This window comes from Pagrus major, chromosome 5, assembly GCF_040436345.1.
Source record: "Pagrus major chromosome 5, Pma_NU_1.0".
Taxonomy (NCBI): Eukaryota; Metazoa; Chordata; class Actinopteri; order Spariformes; family Sparidae; genus Pagrus; species Pagrus major.
Genome location: NC_133219.1, coordinates 4,718,364 through 4,744,848, shown reverse-complemented (window position 1 = coordinate 4,744,848; position 26,485 = coordinate 4,718,364). Strand labels below are relative to the sequence as shown.

Sequence of the window (26,485 nt, the reverse complement as noted above, 5' to 3'; positions counted from 1 at the left end):
TATATCCAAGAGCGTCACTTTGGGTTGAAAAGCTGTGGGGACATGAGGACTCGGGGGAGGAAAAAGTCTTCAGCGTATCCGATTTAAGGCAATGTCACAGGGGTTAGGGTTAGACACAGACAGATGGCCATAATCATAATTATTTCATTAATTCAAACCATTTTTTTAATATACCTAATCCATGTTTGTGCATTAGCCATTCAGTGTCTATAGTGTGCATGTGGCAGGCTCTTTCACAGTGGTGTTCAGAGTGTCTGGCAGATGTGCGTCTTGAATAAATGATTCTTTGAAACCCACACAGGGAGGTTGTGTATTTTGGTGGTTGTTTCAAGCCTACAGAACCATAATTCCCGCTAACTGCATAAAGTCGTGCTGCGTTGAAGTGGCTCATTGTGAAACCATCAGCAGTGTAGCTTTAAGAAGGAGGTGGGCACCGCTCCGATGACGCAGGAATAATCCTGAAAAGATGCTTCAAAACTCCAGGCCGGAGCCAGCGTGTGTGGTGGCTGCTGGCTGAGCTGGAGGAATCGTCGAGCTTGGCAGGATCAACTGTTGAGAGAATATTTTGAGCAGGTTTAGGAGTCTTCGAAAGAAACTCTCCATGCAGAATAAAACACACACCTTTTGGCAGATTCGCTTCTTTAAAAGATAAAAATAATTATTTACCATTAAGCCATTCACCCACAGCGGAGCGCTTTCTGCTGGCAGCTGTATGTGCACTACCAAGTGGAGCCAACTTGGGGAAAGAAACATTTGAAGAACATCTCTCCAACACTTTGATTTATCTGAAGTGGGCTTTGGAAAAGTCGCAGCATGCCATATTTCAGCACACTGTGTGTGTACTTTGTGGTGGTCCTGAACCCAGTCATGACAAACACCATCACCGAGGAGATAGACGTGTTGGTGTTTGTGCCACAAAATAACTCTTACCTCTTCTCATACACAAGAGTCGCACCGGCGATCCGTTACGCGCAGCAGAGGCTGAAGACAGACGGAGGACAGTACTCCGGGCTCCACTTCAACATCCAGTTTGAAAACTCCGACTGTGCTAATGATGCTCTGTTTCTGTTAGCGGACAGGTCGTGCGGGCTCGATAAGCCAGATCTGATTCTGGGTCCGGTGTGCGAGTACGAGGCGGCGGCGGTGGTGAGGCTGGCATCCCACTGGAACATCCCGGTGATCTCAGCAGGTGCCCTGGCCGCCGGCTTCAGCAACAAGAACACCGAGTACTCCCACCTGACCCGCATCGCTCCGTCCTACGTGAAAATGGCAGAGACCTTCACCGCGATGTTTGAGCACTTCACCTGGAAGAGCGCGCTGCTGGTCTACGAAGACGACCAGGAGGAGCGGAACTGTTTCTTCACTCTGGAGGGAGTCTATCACCTGATGGCTGACTTTAACATTAAAACATATGCTTTTTCTCAGGGGGGTCGCCTGGACACTGAAGACATCCTCCACAACATTTATGACATCGAAGGTAAGACTGTTTCAGTGTAAACCAGTCAGATGGTTGATCATGTCATGTGTCAGGGGGTTGATTTGGGTTCGTGGTCGATATTGTGACAGTTATTGACAGTGTTTGGTGTAGAACATGTCAGAAATCAGAGGAAAATGTCCATCACAAATTCATAAGCTGACGTCTTCAAAACCCAAAGACTTCTCTGAGGAGCACAGAAGACAAGAACAACTGCAAAACCTCACAATTAAAGGATAAACAAAGTGTCCTATAATAATACTCACTTGTCTCTATGTAGCCTCCATTTAAAGAGTTGTACGTATGGCAGTTGTTCTCATATGAAGCTTCAGCAGACTGAGTTACACAAATCAACTGCATATCTTCCAAAAGTAGCAAGTTCCCTTTTTGTTTCCGGACCTGTCACCACTGCAGGTGAACACCGAGGATGTTGCATTAAACAGACCAACTTTGGAAGGTAATCACTTGTTTTTTCTGACTCAGACTGCTGAAGCCTCGTAGTAGCTTCACTTCTGACTGCCCTGTCACCTAAAACACATCACATGGATTTTATCCGGTCACTTCCACTGTAGAATCTCTTCAGTCCCAGTGGGCAAGAATAACTTCTCAAGTTCACACAATCTATCCTGTGACCTTGTTGTACTTGCTTGAAAAATAATGAATTGGCTGTCAGAATATTCTGATAGATTTTTTGTCAGTTATAAAAATCGATGAATCAACTGAATGTTTGTTTTGCTCAAAGTAAGCACTGTGAAGATCTCACTTTGGGCAGTGTTAATAGTTGGGCATCTGTCAGAGCAAAGACTGAATTAATAATTGAAAAAAAAAGTATTAATAGATTAATAACATTTGTTAGCTGCAGCAGCTTCAGTGGACTGCTCATGCAGCCGGAGCTGGCACTGAGGAACAAAGCTGGTGATGGGCATCTGTGCTTTTGTTTGTCCTCACTCCACCCGCACCCTTCATCACTCAGACAGTCTTATGTAACGTCCTGCATGCTGGAGCACATGGGTCAGATGCTTGAAATTGTTTGGAAGAATTGGCAGTCAAAGAGCAAATTAGCAAAGTGGGATGCACTCTCTCCATATGTGGCCTAAAGCTGTGAGTGATTATTACATACATACATTCAACACTGTCATATTCTCAATCTGTGCTATATTTAAGATGGATGGCAGTCTGTCAGAAGGGCTAGAGGGACATTTATGTGGACCTAGATTTAAAATGTTCTTGAGCAGATAATAAGCCACTGTAAAATGTTCCATTAGCTTTCCCAGACATATAGAAAGTGCAGTGTATTCTGATGACATTTAGAACAACTTCTTTTGGGAGACAAAGTGAGACCCGGCTAACAATAATGATTTTTACATAATCAACTAATTTCAAACCTATTATCATGCAACATATTTTAATAGCAATAGTTGGACTAAGTGTACAGTATAAAACTATGAGAATGTGCACATGTACATGCTATGTTAAAGCCAAATGACTTCTACGCTACACTGGTGATTTGGTGACACTTCTCTTCCTTTTGAAATTGAAACCAAATGAGAAGCAATGTTTGCCAGGGCTGTTTCTAGATTGGTTCGTCAGTCCTGATAAGCAGCTTGTTGGCTACAGTCTTCTGGTCATAGCAGTTCCTGATTACATCACCTCATATAACAGCAGTGGCTGTTGTATAAATTAGCATATATTATACATGCTAAGTGCTGCAGAGCCGCAAAGTGCACCTGATGGCAAGAAATTAGTATTCCAGGCATGTCAGGTGCTTAACTGAGAGGTTTGAAGGTGTCAGAAGAGATTGTAAAGCTTTTCAGTAGAAGCTGAGCAGTATTAGCAGAGAGAAATAGGCCATCATTAGTTTCCTTCAGCACCTGCTATATTGGGGCATAATTCACCTGTGTATTCAGTTACTATCTGTTCCACAAGAACTCGAATACTATGGAATGCTCCTTTTCAGTTTAGTTTTTCTGTAATTCATTTAGCAGGAGTGCAACATTTCAACCCCCGGTTGGCACTTCATCAGGTTCAGAGGCATCAAGTTAATTCAGATGTGTATCATTGAACAAATAGTGAAGTCCCTCCTGTGGGTGTGGCCTCAACCACATCTCCCAGCCAGGCTCAATTATATAGTGTCCTTTAAACCAATATTGTGTGAATCAGGACCTTTGTATCCTCAGGTGAGGTGACTTACACTCACCTGAGTTGTTGTTTTTTTATGATTGCGTGTTTGTTTGTGAGATACATGCAGTTTTTAATTATGAATGAACCCTAAAGCCTTGAGGTGGCAAACAGTTAAACCAGAGAAAGAAAGAGGGGTTTATCAGAACTGTGTTTTGCAGCCTCAGCCAGGAGATTTGGAGCACTTGTGTGTGTCTGTTTTACTTTGACCTTCAACTCTACTCAGTGCCGTCATTAACAGGGTTCAATCTCACAACATTAGTTAAGTGTTCTAACTTGAGTCTAAAGTGTGGCCCTCTAAGAGCTGTCAATATGGGGTTTATCCCTGCGTGCATGTGCAGTCATGAAGATTTTCTTTCTTGCCCTTGTGCCCCTGCAGCAGCCCCCTCAGATCTGCTCCTACAGTATAAAATAACTCCGTCACCTGAGCTCTGCTCCTGAAATACAGCATTTTCTTCAGCTAATGCCGGTGGAGCTCAGGGCCTGGGTCTCAGAGGGCTATGTCTACACCCATAGAATCTGGTGTTATTATACGTAACTCCAGACTCACCCTCTAGAACTGTTGCAACAGGTTAAGGGCGAAGCTGATGTAGTCAGTACCCACTGTGACACCAGGGCTCACAACCCCATCGAGGCATTCTAAGGTAGGACAAGGCATCGTGTTGAAAAAAGTGGCCAACTGACATTACACTCCCTCCACACAGCACAGCCACTGCTGAAGGGTGGGACAGTGATTACGAACTGTAATGGTCCCCCAGGCAGCCCACTAATCCACAATGATGGGATTAGAGATGACAGTTTGGCATGTGCGTAAAAGTGCCAGATGCGTGGTGCCCCGGTCATCTGGGAGAGCGTGTGCCCCATGTACGAAAGTCGTTTGCAGCAACCCGGGTTCAGTTCTGAGCCATGTGTCGTTCCCTCTCTCTCCCCATTTTCTGTCATGTCTCCAGCTGTACTATCTAATTAGAAATAGTACATGCTAGATGCAGCATCTGCCATCTAGCATGTTAGAAACTGAATGATTCAAGGCACTCAGACACATCAAGATGATGAAAGAGCTTGGAGAAGCCCCTCTCAGGAGGGCTGTAGATGAAGGTGAGGCTCTCGCAGAGTGTGCACAGATGCACTGTAGAGACACTGTGAGTGTCTACTGTGACAAAGGAACAGCTGCTGTGTCTGCCTGATGGTTCCTGTGCGTAAGACATACTGAGGTAGATGGAACTGAACCAGTTTCTGGGGCACATGCACGCCAACACGTGTCTGATTGTTAACATGTGAAAATGATGCCATGTCATTATGTACCTGTTGAACAAAGGCAGGTCCAGAATAACAAACTTACAATTGTTAATGCATTCTAAATAACAGTTATAATGCAGTGCATTTGAATATGACTTTATCATGGTCCAAATGTACAGTATGACAGGAAGTGTTTCGGGCCTCAGGTATTTTTGCATTATCAAATCTGGTCCTCTTTGCTTTAGAGTAAAACATTGTTCTTTAGGTTCTTTGCCAATTTCACTTATCGTGTTGTTATTTTGCAGTCAGCATTTTGGAAAGTGTCACTCAGCAGCAGTTGTAGCAGTAGTTTAGTAGTAGTAGTAGTAGTAGTAGTAGTAGTAGTAGTAGTAGTAGCAGTAGTACAAGTAGTACTAGTATAAAGGCTGTAGTAGGAGTAGCGATGGTAGTAGTAATACTAGTCATAGTAAAGGTTATAATAGTAGCCAGAGGTGAGATTCAAAACCGTCAACCTTGTGATCATGTGCCTCCCATTCATTCTCTGTGGTTAAATTTAGTTGAAAAAAGCTTAATATTTTACAGTACAAGAGGTATAAATAGTTAAATACAAGCAGACCTAAAAGAGCTGAACATTTTGATAATTGAATTGTTTTTGTAGCTTGGAGCAGCATGCATGAGTTGAAGGGTGCCAAAAAATCACATGGAATCGAAATAATAATTAGATTTATATATCTATTCACACTAAATATAGCAGCAAACGTCAACAATGAGGATCAAAGCTAATTGCAAGCATCCAAATGCTTGTTTCTTATTCCATTGACAAGAAGTGCTTGGAAACGCACCACATGCACGCAAATCATGACTTGGACACACAGGGATTCGAACTCAGACCTTCATGTCCCTAGAAGAGGTGACTTATCTGTGGGGATACAGACACAGTTATACAGTATATATATATATATATATATATATATATATATATATAAATATATATCCCCTTTAGTAATATATTCTTTAGTTTACATGATCATTCTTACTCAGGCATTACTTCGGTACTTTCACAGCACCTAAGTAATGCGTGTTTTGATCTAAGGTACCAAGTTTAACATTTTGTCACAGACAAAGAGATGACGACATCTAGTATGCAACAAACCTGAACCCAATGAAGAACAGGCTCAAGCTGACACAGTACAAATATCTGCCCACTAAATAAAACCAATGAATGTAATATTACATCCAGTGAAAAGTATGAAAAAGTAATAATGGAGTAATATAAGACCGTGGAACTTATTATTTATACAGTATACAATGAAAATTAACACTTTGACATAAAAAAAAAGTTTAAAGGAAGTTAAGATAATATTTGGGAAAATATGTAAAAAAAATTTACACAGGACCAAATTACTTGTAGATGTGGTAGAACTATATTAACACCAAACAGAATCAAAATTTGGTTGTAGTTAAGTGAAAACTAGTGGAGATATTAATATTTGAAAATGAACGATTCTATGCTTGGGTGAAAAATGATTTACTGTTATTAACCTTCATGTAAAATTATCCTAAAACGTCTATCCCAGTCTAACCCAAAGTAAATTCAAGGCTGTTGTTGAACCATTTGCAGTACAGGCATGGTTTTTGGCTCTTTTGATAGGTTATCAGCCGAAAAGTTCTGTAGGTACTTCTGGCATTAATCTATAGGAGTTTGAACACACTGAATTATTTATTTAGTTTTCTTGCTTTAATTTTTTAATGCAAAAAAAAGAAGCCTGTAGATGATCTGAAACTGCAACTACTACTACTACTACTACTCCACCTGTAACTAAAAACAAGTGCTTAGGTGGAAAAACAGCCTAATCAAAGAGTGAAACACATAAAACTAGATAAACTTGCATAATTTCCAATGCATGATCTGGCTTTAAAAACTGAGGAGAAAGAGAGTGTGGGCGGGCCTAGAAGCTCCTATCTGCTTAAATGAGCTGTCAATGAAACGGCTACCATGTCAGGATCACTGGTGTACAGGGTTAATTGAGTCTGCTGTGAAATAAGGGGAGCTTTATAAGAGCATGAAAAATCATCTGTAATCACATTTTTTTTTTTTATTACATTTTTTTACATTTTGTCACCTTTTAATGAGGGAATACTGTGTTTTGGACTAAATGTATTACTGAAATGGATCTACTGGACTTTTGGAAATAAGAGAAGATGGTTTTTATTGGAGTTGGACACTTTTTTGGTGAGTTGGCAAAACTTTGTACATGCTAGTTTGTTAGCTTGTTTGTTTGTTAATTGTAGTTTGCTGATGTGTTATCTTGAAATAGTTTGCATTAATAGAATTACGAGAATCTATGCTTTTTATCGATGGCATGGCTATACACTTAAATTGAGGCGTTTGCTTATTGCTTGGCTGTGTTTGTAAAGTTTGGTGAACTAGCAGGATGGTCCACGGGCTAGCTGCTGACTTTTGATTACTGCAAACTTTCTGAAACAACAATTTAAATGAATACGTTTTGCAAATCATCCTTAGGATTTCTAGAATGTTCAGGACAAATCAACCCAATAAAGCAAAAAATGAGCAGTTACTGAAGCTTATAAGGCATAATGTGAGAATAAACATACTAAGAATCACAAAAATGATGAATTTTAGCTCTAAGGGCCAAACTTCAAAAATTCTTTACTGATAAAGTAATGGTAGTATAGCTAAATGAGTTTGCAAGGTCCGCTGAATATAATAGAGGTTTTTACATTTTTTTTTTTAAGAGATTCCATGAATTGAACTGGATGTGCCTAAAGGAGGTGGTACGGAATGACCCGATACTGAAAAAAGATTCATTCCCTAGTTTATAAATTCATTTGGGGAGAGAAGCAACTACATTGCCATAAATCATCAAGGGGTCACTCTCCCCCTTCTATAAACATTATTTTCAGTCATTTGTACTAAGACCTCTCTTAACCTGGTTCACACCTGGTGTGTGGGTGGTTGGTGGGTCAAGGCAGTCCAGTGGTGTTTGCACATTGGCCATTGGACTTTCAAAATTGATCCTCGCAAGCGTTTAGTTTTTAGTTTCTTCCGGGTTTTGGACACTCAGCTGTTAGTTAATGCACATAGGTCACTGTGTTGATGGCCTCACCTCCCCACACACTGATGTCCCCTGACAGTGAAAACATGAAGAGTGACCGAGCTATTGCTTGGAAGAAATGAGAAGGGGGTGGAAGATGACGCTTTAATCATTATTAAACCTTAATTTAGAGGCATGCTGTGCAGGATTTGGGGTCCACTTTTTATTAAAACACTATTAGAAGTTGCCACCGACTCCACACCTCAACGAGGGAGCCAGAGAGAGACAGAGCAGCAATGGAATGAAGTGAGCTAGTGGTGGTGTTGCTAAAAATAAATTACTTCGAGAAATAAATAGTTATTTTCTGATATTGACGCAGCAGTTACATTTTTAAAGCAAAACAAGGCCAGTGCTGGATTTTGAATGATATCTGAATTCATCAGACTGCCAAGCTCAGAGTTCAAGTCTTGTTTCCTCATCCACCTCAGGTATGTCACGGAGTTAACTATACAAACACGTTTCAATGATTAGAAGTAACCATTAGTCCGCTGATTGTTTAGATATAAATATGATAGAGCATCCTCTATATGGAAGATATTTTTCCAAATAGTCCAAATAGAAATTAAAAGTAAAACAAATACATTAAAAAGAGAATTATTTTTCACAACTAGGAGTATTCATGTCATAAATGAACTTAAAAAGAAAAGGTAAATTGAAAAAACAAAATGATAATCTGAACTAAAATTTAAAATCCAAAAGCTGAAATGGAAATGCTCAAACTGAAAGCATTTGTAAAGATTGAATTGTAAATGGTAATGGAAATAAGCATAGGGGAAAAATGAAATGTGAAACTCAGAATGGGAAAATGTGTTCAATACATCAACGGGAAATAATGTGTACCTCTAAGCACTACATATTTTTTTAGGCTACAGCTGTCTTCATAATGTGTAAAATAGCCGATATAAAAAAGGAATAAATGTAACTTGTGAATGTAATAACCACTCAGCTCACTCCTCTTTTACCATGTTAACTGCTCATTCATGCTTTCAGCTAGAAACACCATTAAAACGTTTAAATATTTCACATCTGGTGCACATTAAAGGGACTATTTATCTTTCAAATCCCATTAAAACCTTTCATAATATGCAACTGTCTTTGAAGCTTAGTTATAAATCCCTTCAAACCCACTCATTTTCAAACTCTTCCCAGTCCTTCATACATTCACATAGAAACTCCATTCAAACTTTTCACAAAGATTAGGACTTTTTCATCATTGATACTTTTCATAGAGTTACAATTCAAAAATTCATCATTTTTCAGCCATTGTCAGATTTTAACATTGGTGTGTATGGGGCAGAATGTTGACAGCCTGAGTGGAGGACTCAGCTGTAAAACATTCTAAAAACCTTGTCTTAACTGGCTCCTATTCCCACAATGTTCACTTCACCTACATAATATAAACATCAGCTTGTAGTAAAATGTGTGCTGGTCAGAAACAGCTTTTCACAGCCAGCATTCACAACCTCAAGTTCTTCAGAACTTGCCCTCTCTAGTTAATATCATCATTATGTTTGTGGCACAGGTGGTAACTTCGTCTTTTATGTTTTCTTACTGTATATTATTCCCATGTAAAGCACTTAGTGACTTTTGTTTGTGAAAAGTGAAATGTTTTTTTTATTAAGGTATTCATGTTCTAGGAGACATCCATGATAATACTAGTTCTGTGTTAGTTAGTGGATGGCTTATAACCTTTGATTTACCTGCTGCATCATTTTCTGTATTTCCTCCATGAAGGCCAATTGGATTGATTATTGGAACCCACCGCTTACTACTCACAAGATCTATAAAATATCAGATAAACAAAGTCAGATGAAGAGCTTAGTGTCAGAACGTTCCTCCTATCTGTCAGTTGCTAAGTCTCTGCACATTCAGCAGGTGTTATTTGGGGACCCAGGGGCTTTGGAGGGATGCCAATTGGAAAATAATTTGTTGACTCATGTAAGAACCTAAATCATCAGCAAACACACTTTAAAGTAACATTATGTAACTGTTTCACCTTAAAATATCAGCTTCAATATCATTTTGATGGTAGTGTGTCTTGTAATAGGGTGAATGGTATCTTTGTCTCAGCCACTCTGCCCCCCATCTGTTGTTTTTGCCCTCTGTAACGTCAGTGAGAGGGGAGGATCACAGATTTACACCATCAAGATGGTGATCTATTATAGATATGAACGTATATGTGTATACATGTATATATGTATATATATATGTCTGTATTTATATACAGTATGTATATATATATGTACAGTATATACAGATACATACATATATAGTATTTCTTGTTTGCTTAACTTTGGTTTGAGCTCCAAATGAAAGGATTTTGATATTCCTGATAAACTTTTGGTTTATTTCCAAGCTGTGTAATCATCTTACTGCTCTTGTTTCTTGACCTGCCAGACTTTTTTTGGTTTGTTTGTGGCCTCACAAGGATTTCTATAATTAACCGAGTGAAAAATGCAAAAATAAGCTTTAAGAAAAAAAAAAACACTGATGGATGAAAGAGCTCTCCTTTCCTTACAGCAGTAACCATCATCGACACCGCCTGCTCCTCTCTATGTATCTTTAGTGGAAAATACAGGCTCCCAAAGACGGTTGTTAGTACATCATCAGCTTCTGTCCAACACGTCTGGCGAAGGTAGTGCCTGAGGCTGTTCATTTATAATTGCATCACAGGTAGCCCTGTGACTGAGATGAACAACAAGATGTAATAGAGTAGAATCAGTTTCAGTTAAACTGGACTGTGGTCGGAAAGGAAACAATTATTATTTTTTATCGTAGAATGCATTTTTTAGTGGACAATAAATTATGACATTATTTTGGCCTGTGGAGAGACTCAGCCTACTTACATTTCTTAAGTAATGACTGTGGTTGCATTTCTTGATGCACAGTTTTACTGACAGGATGTGGTCTAGTTAAGGTTGCCTTCATTTAGCTTTTAGTGTTATTTTGCATGTTAAACATTCAACAGTTAAAGCAGGCTTGGGGAGCAATATAATCATGTCAGGGTTGCTGTATTGATATTACAACAGCTTTTGGTATGTCATAGCAGGGAACACAGTGCTTAAGAGGGAATAAGTGGATCTAATGTGATTTACTATTGTTGATTTCATATTTTATTGTCACACAGCCACCTTTATCCACGTTTATACAAGCAATAATACACAAGGTGTTCTTATATGAAAGTAGCAGACAAGAAGGAGGTGAAGAATACATTTCATCCATTAGTTCATTATTTTTAATAAGTGAGAGTCTAGCATCAACCCTATTTTCAGAGTGATTGATACCACTTGTATTGATGTCCTTATAAATACATTGTGACCATTGGTTTCAAGCTCAAGTATCTCCTTGTCTTGAAATGTCTGCTCCAGATATGACATGTCATGTTCACTAAAATTCAGATCCGTTTAGTATTCCTCCTCTTCTGGTATACCGCCATGTTTTGATGCTTTTTTTAGTAATAATTTGCAGAGACATAAAAAGATGTTTGAAGTGTCACATTTGAAGTGAAAGCATTACACATTACCTGCCTGTTCATTCACATTTCAGAAGGACATACACTAACATTTTCAGCCAACACAGCCGACACAAAATTCATACTTGTTAACACTCTTAGTCATTTTACAACACTTGTTGATGGTAAAAAAATAAGATTAAAAAATAAAACCCTCATCAATTTGCGACAGATTTTTGTACCATTAACTGCACAATATTGCAACATGTAACAAGCACTTAGGGGGGGAAATAAAGCACCTCTTCTGTGATTGGTCCATTTCTGATGCTAATCCTCCTGAGACATGCACTCCCATCCTGAGTCTGTATGAAGTCTTTGTGTTTGGAGAGAACTCCCCTTGGACTTTTGCATAGTTGTAAGGCAATGACTCGCCTTTACTGTATGACCACAAATGTCCACAAAGGTCCAGCCTAAAAGGGCAAGGACAGCAATATGTAACCAACAATACTGTTAAGAACAACAAACATGAAAATCACCAGTCAGCGTATCCAGCACTGATTCAGCTTGATAATCAATTATGTATGTATCCATGTATGTCAAGGTCTGGCATCATCACACTGAGACACATTCACCTTTAAAGGAGCTCGCTCCACCTCACTCTCTTTTCTTTTTCCTGTTCACCTCTCTGACAGACAGATCCAACTACATAAATCCCTGTTCTTGGAGTAATGGCATTACAATTTTTCAGTCCCATGTTTGCATATGCTCCAACTTAAAGGTTTATGGCCAACGCAGGACACTTGAAATACACTGTGGGCACTCACAGCAGCACCATGTGCTGCCCCAGTCTTGAGTTCATTTGTAACTAGCATCAGTGCCCTAGCAAAAAGGAAAATCCAGAAGTTTTGAAATATTGCTGGCTGCAAACGTTACCCCATGGAATGGCTTGCAGAGCATACACAGGGCTAGTAGTGTGTGTAGAGCCCAGTGTAATTAAAGGGTGCTATAGTGCTGGCAGGACTGAGGTGAAGTTTGTCCCACTGACTCAAGGGATATTTCAGGAGGTGTGTTTAAGTGACAGAGTTGTGAGGAATGTTCCAGCAAGGCTCTGAATCTTCTTTATTAACAGGGACGCTGGGGTTACTGTGTTTTCAGTTGCAATCCTTGTTTGTGTAGCTACTTGTTGGTTGGTTTATTTATTTTTAATCACTGGGACACCATAGGAAAAGTTTATATCAAACCAGTAGGGGATATTCTTACATTTGATATTTTTTGGCAAACACTTAGCTCACTTCAGTACTTTCAATGATGGAAAGTTTAGTTTACAACAAATACAGCTCCAAATGAGGAGCACTAGCCGCTCTACTGGATTTCTGTCACGGTTAAGATGTCTGGCAGTGTTTCACTATACTGCTCAAAGTGCCTGAGACCTGGAAGCATGTGAATAGATAAAGAGAGATTTCCAATTATGGAGGGTATTAGTGACCATAAGGGAGGAGGAGCAACAGCACAGACTCGCTTCATCGTTTTTGTCTGCGTAGCCCATAAATGTGAGAACGTAGCAGGCAGATATACTGCAACAGAATTAAATGGAACTGTGTGGAAATGTATAAACTGACCATCTACATAGTTCAGTTTTCAACATTTCACTATGGAAGTCTGTCATGGATCATATTGTTACGCCTCTGCACTGGCAGCAGCCATGGCTCGTGGAAATGCTGTTTGTGGATTGTTGGTCGGTCCGTAGTTATTGAGCCATTATTGTTGTGAAACAAATTTAAAATGTGTGTTGAGAGTTGTGTAACTGTATCTTAATCCTTGTGTGTGTAATCACATGTGTAAATGTGTAAAAGAATATGCAAATGTGTATCCTCTATAAAAACAGTGTCCTAGTAAAGACACTGGAAGTTCTGGTAGCACTGGTAGTAGTGGGATAATAGTTTGATAATAAAGAGTTTATAATAAAGTGATATCCTGTGAGGAATTAATCAGGTACAAGTTTGGTATGAACAATGGGTCTATCTACTATTACACTGACATTACGTAACAATGTGCCAAAAACAAAGGGTAATAATAGGCAGATATTTAAAGATGGCAATGGGGCGAAACTATTTAGTAATAGTATAGTAATATTTTGGTAACATTATGGTAACCTGCAAAAAATACAATATTTGCAATAAAACAATAATTTGGTTACATCAATGGAATAATAATCTTTTGATAATGAGGTATTATAGGTTTCCTTTTACATTTCTTTGTGGATTTCTTTTATATTATGCAAATGAGGCTTTCAAAGCCAATCACGGCACAGTAGGGCGGAAGTAGGCGAAACAGCCTTGGGTTAAAAGAAGTGATGCTATCAGAGACAGTCTCGGGATCACTGAGGAGGCTTACAGCTGTCATGGCCACGATGTTGACCTGCAGCGTATTTAGTTGAGAAAATATTTAGTTGATCTGGCCTCTAATGTCCTTCTGCTGCTCTGACTGAACTGTGACTGATTTACAAGTTTCCTGATGGACATAGAACATCACCTGTTGTTAAAGTTACAGCTAGCTGCTGATAACCGTAGTGTAAGCTTCCATTAGCTTATAGCAGTTTTATCAGGTGACTCTTCCTGCTGGGTCCCCCCGTATCGGGCCTAAAACCCTCCTTGTCCGAGCTGTATTAAGCTCTTGTGCTAGAAGTGTAGCTAAACACCAACACTCCTGTTGTCCAAGCAGGGTCAACTGAAATGTCATAATGCACAGCTAACAACACAGAACGTTTAAGCTGTCTGTCCATCAGGAAACTCTGTAGGTAAATCTAAAAGTTATTTTCTCTATACAGTGTGATCCAGTTTCACCAACATCAGTGAATAAAGATCCAGAGACACTCCGCTCCAGGGCTGTAGCCAGGATTTTAGAAATACTGCCCCCCCACCCCCACCCATACATCGAGAACATTTTAAAGACTGGAGTATAAATCTATGCATTTTTCTGCATTTTGAAAGGACCGATAATCAGCACCAGCACATAGATGAAAATTGGACTCAAATTCTGACAGAAAAAGAAGATAAGTGACAAATGTGGCCAATTTTTACTTACATTTATGAAACTTATTTAAACTTATTATATGCTAAAAATAACATAGATAGATAGATAGATGGATAGATAGATAGATAGATAGATAGATAGATGGATGGATGGATGGATGGATGGATGGATGGATGCAAGAAACAACAACATGGTTCATAAAACATTTATGAAGTAATTGTAAAGGTTGCAACTGTCATGAACCAGCTCTGGGTTCAGACAAAATATGGGAGACCACACTGAGATTTCAATTGATTAACAAAGGAGTTTATTGTACAAACTAAATAACTATAAACAAAAAGAAAATAAAGTATGTAGGTCAGTATTATCGCTGGTGTTTGAAGTGTATGGGTGTGTGTGTGTGTGTAAGTGTAGTGCAGTGTAGCAAATAAATCTAACCAAACATAACCAAACAAAAGCCCTGCATGCTGGGAAGGAGAGAGAGACCGAGATGACTTGATAGCCAGGTTATACAGGGAGGAGGAGCCCTAATGTGGAGCCCCCCCCCCCATAAGAGCGGAGACCCACCAGGTACTACGCCAACCCGTTACGACACAGTGACATAAATACTATGATATGTACAAACTTTCTATCCCCCCCAAAAAACATTAGTTTACTTTTCTGTTGTGGAAGACGAATCATATTACATGTACTGATTACCCATTTTAATTCTACATACCCTATACCAATCCCTCCAAGTTCCTCATCTCAACCCCTCAGCAACTTGATACCTATAAAAGAATTTAAAGAGAACACGACAAACCAAGACAGATGGATGAAGGCAAAAATAGGCAAGTACATGTGATAACTGACTAGAACGCATGAGATAAACCGTCAGCCATTACATTTTCAGAGCCTTTTATGTGGCGAATATCCAGATTGTATGGTTGCAAAAATAACAGCCACCTCATTAACCATTGGTCTGGATTTTGCAGTAAGCGCAAAAAATCAGTGTACCAGTGTAAACACCAAAATGTTGTAACCCCCAAATTAAAGCCAGGGCCTCTTTCTCTAGATCAGCACCAAAAGTCAATGAGGTCCACACTAGGCCGAGACCCATCCCCGACCCAAGTGTAGAGGCAACCTGTTTAGTCTTTGTGTAATCCTGCTGACCAACCATCATCAAACCAACCAACCATCATCAAACCAACCAACCAACCATCATCAAACCAACCAACCAACCATCATCAAACCAACCAACCAACCATCATCAAACCAACCAACCATCATCAAACCAACCAACCATCATCAAACTAACCAACCATCATCAAACTAACCAACCATCAAACCAACCAACCAACCATCATCAAACCAACCAACCATCATCAAACTAACCAACCATCATCAAACTAACCAACCATCAAACCAACCAACCAACCATCATCAAACCAACCAACCATCAACAAACCAACCAACCAACCATCATCAAACCAACCAACCATTAATAAACCAACCTACCAACCAACCATTTTTCCTCAAATTCTCTTACAGCAGGACCCAAACTATCAGGGTGGCACTCAGTTTTAAATGCTAACTGTGCTACAGAAGTCACAGGGGCAGCCAATGCAACAGGTTTTACTTGTGCCCTACCTGAGAACCTAGCTTTTGCTTTAAGAGCAGGACACTCATTTTTCCAGTGCCCTGGCTGCTGGCAGTAATTACATGTCTGACTAGAATCACTCTTCTAAAGATCCCATTTTGTTCTCTTACCCAAAAGTAGAGGACAGTCAACAGTGCATGGTCCAACTTAAAATAAAAAAATGGCACACAAAAAAGTTCAATCCCCCAACTATCTCACCCAAACTAACTACCTCAACCCTAGTCTTCGAGTGGTTACTTGCGAGTGGTTATTATAGACTCTAAATCAGTGGGTAGAAAAGCAACTGGTTAAACCAGTGACCCTCCAGAAGCCACTGTGGTCTTCCTGAGCTGAAAGCATTATATGAATCAGCTCTGCCCACTTTCACCACCACACTATCGATGAGAACACAGCGAGTTCCCTAAACAGAACCCGCCGTCTTAACCTACCAGGGGAACATAACTCCAAAACAAAATGCCATATAAATGACCAGCATTGATGAAAAACAAAATGTTTGAAGGTTACAATGGACTGATGCAAACTCTCCTTACAAAACAGCAGGACAACTATCTGTGTGAGTCCCCCACTGAAATTGACCAAGCCAAAAACCACTAGTCCATTTAGCTGACGAGCCCCCACTTTGTCATGAACCAGCTCTGGGTTCAGACAAAATATGGGAGACCACACCGAGATTACACTTGATTAACAAAAGAGTTTATTGTACCAACTAAACAACTATATACAAAAAATAAAATAAAGTATGTAGGTCAGTATTATCAATGGTGTTTGAAGTGTATGGGTGTGTGTGTGTGTGTGTGTGTCTAAGTGTAGTGCAGTGTAGCACATAAATCTAACCAAACACAACCAAACAAAAGCCCTGCATGCTGCCAGGTTATATAGGGAGTAGAAGCCCTGATGTGGATCAGTTTCAGGTGAGGCATCTCCTCCCGACACGCCTCTTCAATCACCTATTTTTGGTGCATTTAGTGGAACATTGATTTATTTATTAAGCCATTTATTTATTTATTTTGGCTGTTTGTCTTATGGTAGTCGCTATGTAATGACTCTGAATCTGGGCTGCAACATGCTAAAATGTACTTATTTCTATTGATTTCATGATGAGTTTTAACCAAACATCAAGTAGCATAATGATTGCCTGGAAACAGTTGTGGTAGTCTCTATGCACTTACCATGAATCAGGGCTTTAAAATGCTAAACTATCTTTAGCCTACCTAACTACTCTTCAAACTTCAAAGGAATGCTGTTTATGAACAGTTATTTTGGGATATTCACCATGGTTAACCTCACCTGAGTGGTTAAATAAAATGAAAAGTTTCTTAAACAAACATTTTACTTTGTAAGAGATGGGCAAGAACTCTCTCTCCACATTTTTCTTTTCTATTCTTGCTCTCAAAGCTAATTTTGCAGCCTTGATTCATGGTTATCACACAGAAATAATTGTTTCCAGGTAATCAATATACCTCTTGATTTGTACAACGCATTGTATTCCTGCATTTGTACACACTGGTGATTGTTGGATGACTGAAAACATTTTGTGTATTTGCATCACAAGATGATTAAGTAAATTCATGAAAAAACATATTCCAGAGTGCGACCCTCTTTTTGTAGATACAAATATGGAGAATAGCGCTAATATCACCATGAAATTAAATAGACACCTGTAGTTTACCATTTTGCAGATTCATGCTTGTGTGTGTCTAGGAAACAAGTCACAGCATTGAAAATATAATTTGTATAGTATTACTTTGAAAGATAATGTTTGGAAGATAAAGGAGGGCGATCTTCAGCATTTTAAAAGGTATTAGGCTGATAGTACCTTAGTTAGTAGATAGTAGGGTCATCCTAATTCCACCTGATCACTCAGGGGCCCCCACTGGAACCAGAGCCAAGGGTCTAGTAGACACCTCCACCCCATATCAAGCCAACTCATGGACCCAGCTGTCCTGGACTGAGGTGGTATGCCCTGGCTGCATTATTCAATTGAATGAGGTGTCTCCTCAACTAATAACTCTCTCCAGCCACTACTCACTCCTGGTGGATGGCGCTCTGGTCCATCCTGTTAAGGCCCCTGCTGCCCTAAGGATGAAACTGAGCATCCCCTGTCATGTCCCGCAGTTCATACGCACCCTCTCCTCGCCCCCTTTCCCCCACACTATTTTAATCATTGGTGACTCTATAATGATGAACTTGGCTTCGCTAATGTAATTGCACACTGTCTACCCGGAGCCACAGTCCACAACACACGGGATACATTTATGGACCTACTGCCCTCACACCTCTCTTCTGTCAAACGTATCGTAGTCCATTGTGGGATGAATGTGAATGTAAAATTGAGCTTACCAATAGTTGTTTTAACCTGCTTTTAGACTTTTAAAAGAATACTGGCAAGTCTAGTTTCATAATCCGGCCCAATTCCATCCCTTGGATGCGGAGTGGTGCCATTTTAGCAGACTCCTCAGCCATCACACCTGGCTCCAGTCTGCCAGCAGGTTACACAACATGGGCTGCATAGACAATTTTAACCTGTTTTGGGATCATCGCTCTCTTTACAGAAGTAATGGGATCCATCCAAACAAATATTGCAGTCAAATGTTATCTGCTAATTTGCAGTATGCATCAGCATGGAACTCACCTGCTGTTAAAACCACATTCTACACGTAATTTATCTTATATTCCTGTCTGTTTAACCAATCTGAATGACTTTATTCTTCCTCCCACCCAGAAAAGCGGGCCATCTTAAATGTACTTGGCCCTGGAAAAGGACTACAGGTGTAATCCCACAAAATGTAATTATTGTAAATGCAATGCAACAAAGTCATCTAATCACAGAGACGCAGCTGATGTGAAATTTGCTCTGCTTAACATGAGATCTTTAAATAACAAAGCACTCTTTATAAATGTATGATTTCAGAGCACTGCATTGACTTTCCATGTTTAACTGAAACTTGGCAGCTACCTAACGAATGCATAACAGTGAAAGAAGTTACCCCCTCAGGGTTCGCATACATCGACAAGCCACGCACAACCGGATGGGGAGGTGGGCTTGCAGAGCTTCACAGCTGAATATATGAAATCATTACTGTTCCTCTACAACAACATTCCTCTTTTGAATGTCTTGTTCTAAAATTTGCTGGCTCACACTGGCTCTCTTACTCCTGGTGATCTACCAACTTGTGTGTATCAGCAGGAAATCTGCTTTAACTGTTCACGCACTAGTCTACAAAGACCATCTTAAAACATATAAGGAAGCCCTGAACAAGGGAAAGGCCACCTACTACTCTCTAATCATTATGGTTTGAAAGACCATTAACGGTCAAGGAAACCCCAGAGCCCCTTTTCTCATCATAAATCAGCTACTTCAGCTAGCTAAACAATTTCACCTGACTGCTTCTACTAAACTGTGCTGCAACTTCATGGACTTCTTTGTAGGCACAATTAGCTTGACCCACGACAGCTGCAGAATAGTATTTCCACTCAACTTAATGTTTTCATCACCTCCCAACTACTACACTTAGCTGTTTCTCTGCTTTCTCCCCTATTGATGAGCAGTTTCTTAGTCAATTAGCCACTTCAAATCCAGGACCACCACATGTCATCTTAACCCCTGCCCACTCCTCATATCAAAATTGTCTACCTGTGCTCTGCACCCTGCTGACAAAGATAACAAATTCATCTCATCTGGTTTTGTTCCATTCAGTCTAAAAATAGCTGCCATTACCCTAACTCTAAAAAAAATCTGGAACTGACTTAGAGGATTACAACAATTTCCGACCAATCTCCAATCTCCCATTCCTTGTAAAAACTTCTTGAGTGAGCTGTTGCCAGCCAGCTCCAGGCCCATATGTCAACTAACAACTTATGGGAGGAGTTTCAATCAGGTTTCAGGGAAAACACAGTATAGAGGCTGCCCTAACCAAGGTTACAAATGACCTGCTCCTAGCTGCTGACTCTGGGAACCTCAAAATACTTATTCTCCTTGATCTTACTGCGGCTTTTCATACAGTCTCTCATAGTCTTTAACGAAATCCTACATATAGAAAGACAACGGTTTGTTTTGATTAGTAACTTCAGGTCTCACACATCTTCCCTCTCTCACAGTGTCCCCCAGGCCTCAATTTTTTGGGCCTTTACTCTTCATTATTAATATCCTCTACAGTCTGAATTTCTATTGTTAAACTGATTGCACACAACTATACATACATACCAAACCATCAAACACTCCACCACCATCAAATTTGATTGCCTTCTTACATGAAATTAACACTTGGAGGACTTACAATTACCTCAAGCTTAATCGGGATAAAACCGAGACTCTCCTCATTACCTCCCCAGCCACATTTTGCAAAATCTCCCCTTTAAACTTGGATCAGTTCTTTTGTTTTTCACAAAACAGAAGACCATTTTCAGACTATGCCCTTCTCTTTCCCACTCTGCCGTTGAGTCCCTTATCCATGCATTTATCACATCCAGACTCTATGGTTTACCTACCTGGGGCCTAAAAAAACTACAATATGTCAAGAACGTAGCTGCAGAGTTCTCTGCCACTCACGATCCTAGGAGCATATCACACTTACCCTTCAACAGTTGCACTGGCTTCAAGTTAAATACCGCATAATATTTAAGGTTCTTCTTTTGGTCAATACGTTTCTAAATGGCCTGGCACCTCCCTACCTGTCCAGTCTTTTACATCTCCAATATGTATATGTAATATCTCCAATATAATATGTAATGTGCATATTATGATTGTGTTTTATCTGTAGTGTATATATTGATGATGTTTGCTTTCTTGTATTATTGTTTTGTATTGTTTTTTTCTTTTTTTATGTTTTGACTGTTTGTAGCTGAAATGTAAAGTGTCCTTGGGAGACTTGAACGGCGCCTATAAATAAAATGTACTGTTATTATTGTTATAATGTCAATATAGTAAGAACTTCTATTTTGCCAAAAAACACACTTAATACCTCCTTATTAAATTCCTTCAAAGTCTTCACTACATGAGTCTGGACAGACCTGACTGGTTGGTGGAAACATACTGAAACTGTAGTTTGTTGTTGTGATTACATTCTGGTCTTTCATCATTGAGGCTATAACATTTCAAAAAAGTGTTGGTCACTTTATTTGCTTGAAGCATGTTCACATATATCCTTTCTAAAATCAAACAAACCCCTGTGTTCATGTTTCAATAGACAGTGCCACTTTCATTCTACATTCTTCAACAAGATGATAAGTGATCATTGAAAATATACAGTTTTAATGTGATTATGAGATTGGTTATGCCAACGAGACAGAATAAAGATTGTGTAATTTCTTAATTAAACAAAATGCTGGCTCTGATGACTAAAACTGCATTTTTTCTGTCATTTTCCTGCAGTGGTGATCATGTGCATGGGAGCAGACAACATACGAGAGATCATGCTGGCTGCACACAGACGACGGCTAACCAACGGCAGTTATATGTTCTTTAATGTTGAACTCTTCAATGCCACTTCTTATGGTAACATTAATGTCACATTACTTTTAAATGTGTGGGGTTTTTTTGTTTTTTACAAAGTAATTGATGATGAAATAATGATGAAAATCAAAGGCTGGGTTGCACCAACAAGGATTAATTTAATCTAAGATTAGCTCTAATCAGAGTTTAGTAAAACTAGGATTAAAATGAGCGAATCCAGATTTAAAATTAAACAGAACTCTGTTGTGCCATTAAAATTGTATCTCTGCTTAGTAAAGCAAAGTTTATTAATGTAAAGCAAAGTTAAACCAAGTTTAATCAATGTGAAAATGCTACCCAGTTTAAAATACAAGATATTATTATATCATTGATAATATTACATTATTATATTATATTATTATATTAAGATATATAAATAAAATCAATTTGCATTATTTTGGCACCTAGTAAGTAGTTGTAAGTGCTCTCTCACCACTCTGTCAAGCACATGATTGTATCAAGGAGATTACTACATGGGATCAAAAACACTTCATAACACTGTTGTCAGTAACAGTTATTTTGCAAATGATTGCATTCTGTTTTCATTTATATTTTACACAGCATCTCAACTTTTATTTTTTTCAATCATCATTGTAAAAGATATTTCTCTCAAGAGTTGGAGATCAAACCGGAGTTAAGAATAGAGTGAATTTGGACATATATGAGGCAGATACAAACAAGACTCCAAATGAATGATATTGTTGCTCTACATCTGCTGTGGAACAACTGTTTTCTAACATGTTCTGTATTACAATCTGGCATGAAAGTCACATTCGTACGTACACAATGACCTTCCCAACCCACTAATGCCAAGGATGGATAACTAATTCAGAGGGAAACTGGGCAGGGTTCTTTAGAGTTTGTTTCCCCAAAACAGCTGCCTCTGATTTTGTTTGCTGCTTTGCTGTTTTATCTATGACTTTTTTACGTTTGCTGTTGTTCTAAAGGCCTCTGTTCTGTAAGCTGCCTATTAGCTCAGCAGTCATGCTTTACTGTAAATACACCGAGTGTAGCTTTAAGGATTAGTATTTATAAAATACATTTTGATCAAACTTGATTACTTTCTGTTACTTTTGGATTACCTCAATACCAAGCATATGCAAATAAAGACTAGAAAAAAAGAAATATCAATATGATGATCTTAATCTTAAACAAGTGTGTGTTCTGTAGGAAAACACACTGTGTATTCAGTTTCACTCAACACGAGTGTGTTGTTGTGTGATCTGTTGTGTTGATTGATCAATGAATGAATGAATCAATAAATCACTGAATCAATCAATCAATCAATATTTATTTGTATAGCACTTTTCATACATCAAAGTGCTTTACACAATGAGAACAGTCAAACCAATCCCCCCACACATACATACGTTCACAGCAGGCAATAAAAAACAGGACCTTAAGAACTGAGGAAGCGCCATCTTGAGTTAAACACGTATATAAAACACAGTTGTTAATAGAATACAGGGACAATACACTGTCATTAACAATTAATTAATTAATTAAAATGTAAACTGTAAAATACGTACAGTACAGTGGAGTCTGAGAACACCAGCCAGAATGCCCCCACCCAGCACCCATCGAGCATGACAACATCTTCACCACAGTCACATTCGTACGTACACAATGACCTTCCCAACCCACTAATGCCAAGGATGGATAACTAATTCAGAGGGAAACTGGGCAGGGTTCTTTAGAGTTTGTTTCCCCAAAACAGCTGCCTCTGATTTTGTTTGCTGCTTTGCTGTTTTATCTATGACTTTTTTACGTTTGCTGTTGTTCTAAAGGCCTCTGTTCTGTAAGCTGCCTATTAGCTCAGCAGTCATGCTTTACTGTAAATACACCGAGTGTAGCTTTAAGGATTAGTATTTATAAAATACATTTTGATCAAACACTAATGTTTAACTACAATATTTGCAAATTCTACTGTGTTCTGTCCCTCTAAAATTGAATTTCAGGCAATGGCTCGTGGAAGAGAGGGGATGAATATGACAGCGATGCGAGACAAGCCTACGCTTCTCTGAACACTGTGACACTGCTCAGGACAGTCAAGCCCGAGTTTGAAAACTTCTCCATGGAAATGAAAAAGTCCATCAAACAAGCTGGGTTACATGACTGCGAAGACTGCGGAAGTGTACGTATGTCTGTCTATCTCTATTATTTTCTCCACCATGTATACATCTTATTATGGGCGTAAGAAGCATTTAAAATGTGGGTGGGGCAATCTAATGTACAAAGTAAATGATGCCCTTATATAGTGCTGTTCATACCTGAAGGTATTCCCACTCCAATAATACAGGAAAATAATCTTTATTTCTATAAAAATCATGCTCATTATAATTATAATGCACACTGACAAACATATATGCAGAAGATGGTAAATTAAAAGGTTTACAACTTAAAACACTGTAATTAAATTGATTTAAATTGATTAATTATATTGTTTCCCAGAGAATCCGACACCTCACCATCATCATTTATTTCTATTAAGTCTTTTAATTTGGTAGTAATATCTTCTACACATTTCTTTTCTTCAAGTAGGGAAGGGTTGAGATGCCAGGAATAAGTTTGTTTAGGAAGAAAAAGATTTAATGACATTGTCAAGAAGCTATGATCAAATTAATATATTGTGGTATTTCATACTTTGGACATGGGAAATTAGATGGGAACAACCAGAAAGTAATCTATGCTGCTATACAATTTGTGAACATGCGGATAGTAGATATAGTCCCTGTCAGTGAGGAGCTGGACCCTCCATACGTCAACTAAATTTCTGGATTTAATCAGATTGTTTAGAGCCTTCACTGACATAGTATTGGGGGGAGGACGGGAGGATAGTCTGTCTAAATAGGGATCTAATTAACAATTCAACTTACCGGTAATTATTATGTTTGAGTCATAAGAATCTAGAAGTAAGTTAAAAACCTTTTCTAAAAAAAATCATCAATGAATGGGCCATTGAGTATGGTTAACAAAGATCTAACCTTTTAAACCTTATTTTTCAACAGCTACTTGATCCAAATGCTGGAGATTTTAAGTAAAGATCAGCAAGATAATTTTTACTGAGCTGATCTTCAATGATAGTATGACTGTTGGTCTTGTTCGACTACAAAAAACAGACTGAAGATCTGCCAGAGTGATGTTTCATGTACCTCAGAAAGGTTCCTTGGCTGAGTACGGACACAAGCAGCAGACAACAGGGAATTTAATTTTTGGCCTGTTGTCAAATAGTGGAACTATGCTCATTATCTACAGCTCATGTAACCTGCTGTTAATGACTAGTGAAAACTACTGAAAGCAACACTTGGCAACAGCTAAAAACAGAAGCTGAGTGGAAATCGTTGAACAGTGAAAAATGACCCACCTAAATCATTAAAAGGTTGCTGATGCAGCAATAAACCCTTTATCTAGAAGCCTCCAACCAACAAAATCACAAGCCACAAAGAAAAAATCAATTAAAACATTTTAATTCCTGAAAAAAAATATTATAATATTATATACTACCCGTAGTAGTAGTAGTAGTAGTAGTAGTAGTAGTAGTAGTAGAACTACCACTACTGCTACTACTAGTAACTACTTTCACTACCAAATCTATCACTGGTACCACTACTAGTACTACTGCCACTTCTACTACTACTAATACTACCACTACAACTACCACTACTAGTACTACTAGTATGACTACCACTACTACTAGTATGATTACTACTACTACTGCTAATAATATGCATGTTATATTATGCAGTTTAATTTCAGTGATAAGGTGGCAGCTACTGTACAATCACTTCCTCTTTATGACTATGTTCCTTTTCAGGTCAACATGTTTGTTGAGGGTTTCCATGATGCCATTTTGCTGTATGCCATCGCCTTGCATGAAGCAATGAAAAATGGATACAGAAAGAAGAATGGAACGGAGATCACCTCACGTATGTGGAACCGAACTTTTGAAGGTAACTCTGCTTTTGAAGCTGCTCACTGCTTACACTGAATCAGTGATGACTGCCACACCATTACAATCAGTGTTGCTAGAGTGGTGAAGTAGTTATTTTCAGGGTTGGGAGGGTTATTTTAAGATACAGTTTTCAGATACAGTTACTAAGTATCTGTTTAAAAATGTAGTCAGTAACGTAATCCAAGTATAACAATATTAAAGTAATGTAACTTGATTACTTTCTGTTACTTTTGGATTACCTCAATACCAAGCATATGCAAATAAAGACTAGAAAAAAAGAAATATCAATATGATGATCTTAATCTTAAACAAGTGTGTGTTCTGTAGGAAAACACACTGTGTATTCAGTTTCACTCAACACGAGTGTGTTGTTGTGTGATCTGTTGTGTTGATTGATCAATGAATGAATGAATCAATAAATCACTGAATCAATCAATCAATCAATATTTATTTGTATAGCACTTTTCATACATCAAAGTGCTTTACACAATGAGAACAGTCAAACCAATCCCCCCACACATACATACGTTCACAGCAGGCAATAAAAAACAGGACCTTAAGAACTGAGGAAGCGCCATCTTGAGTTAAACACGTATATAAAACACAGTTGTTAATAGAATACAGGGACAATACACTGTCATTAACAATTAATTAATTAATTAAAATGTAAACTGTAAAATACGTACAGTACAGTGGAGTCTGAGAACACCAGCCAGAATGCCCCCACCCAGCACCCATCGAGCATGACAACATCTTCACCACAGACCCTACAAGTCAGCAGCTGAAGCTGGACATAGACCCAAGATACCCCAAAGCCCCACAAGAACTACCCGTAGACCAAAGAAGACTATGGAGCCCCGACCGCATGTGCATGGTTACAGACTAGTATATTGTTCCTTATTTTATAATTGGAAT

General features: G+C 38.8%; 1 protein-coding gene across 1 annotated transcript in view; it reads left to right on the top strand.

The window, feature by feature from the left end:
• The first annotated feature begins 550 nt into the window (after positions 1–550).
• The window catches only part of npr3 (natriuretic peptide receptor 3), a 35,835-nt gene continuing 9,900 nt past the window's right edge, over positions 551–26,485 (top strand). Inside the window, exons 1-4 of the mRNA XM_073466606.1 lie at positions 551–1,477; positions 21,499–21,621; positions 23,577–23,752; positions 25,433–25,568. Coding sequence (XP_073322707.1) covers positions 814–1,477; positions 21,499–21,621; positions 23,577–23,752; positions 25,433–25,568 — 1,099 coding nt within the window. The 5' untranslated portion in view covers positions 551–813. The remainder of the gene's footprint in view (positions 1,478–21,498; positions 21,622–23,576; positions 23,753–25,432; positions 25,569–26,485) is intronic.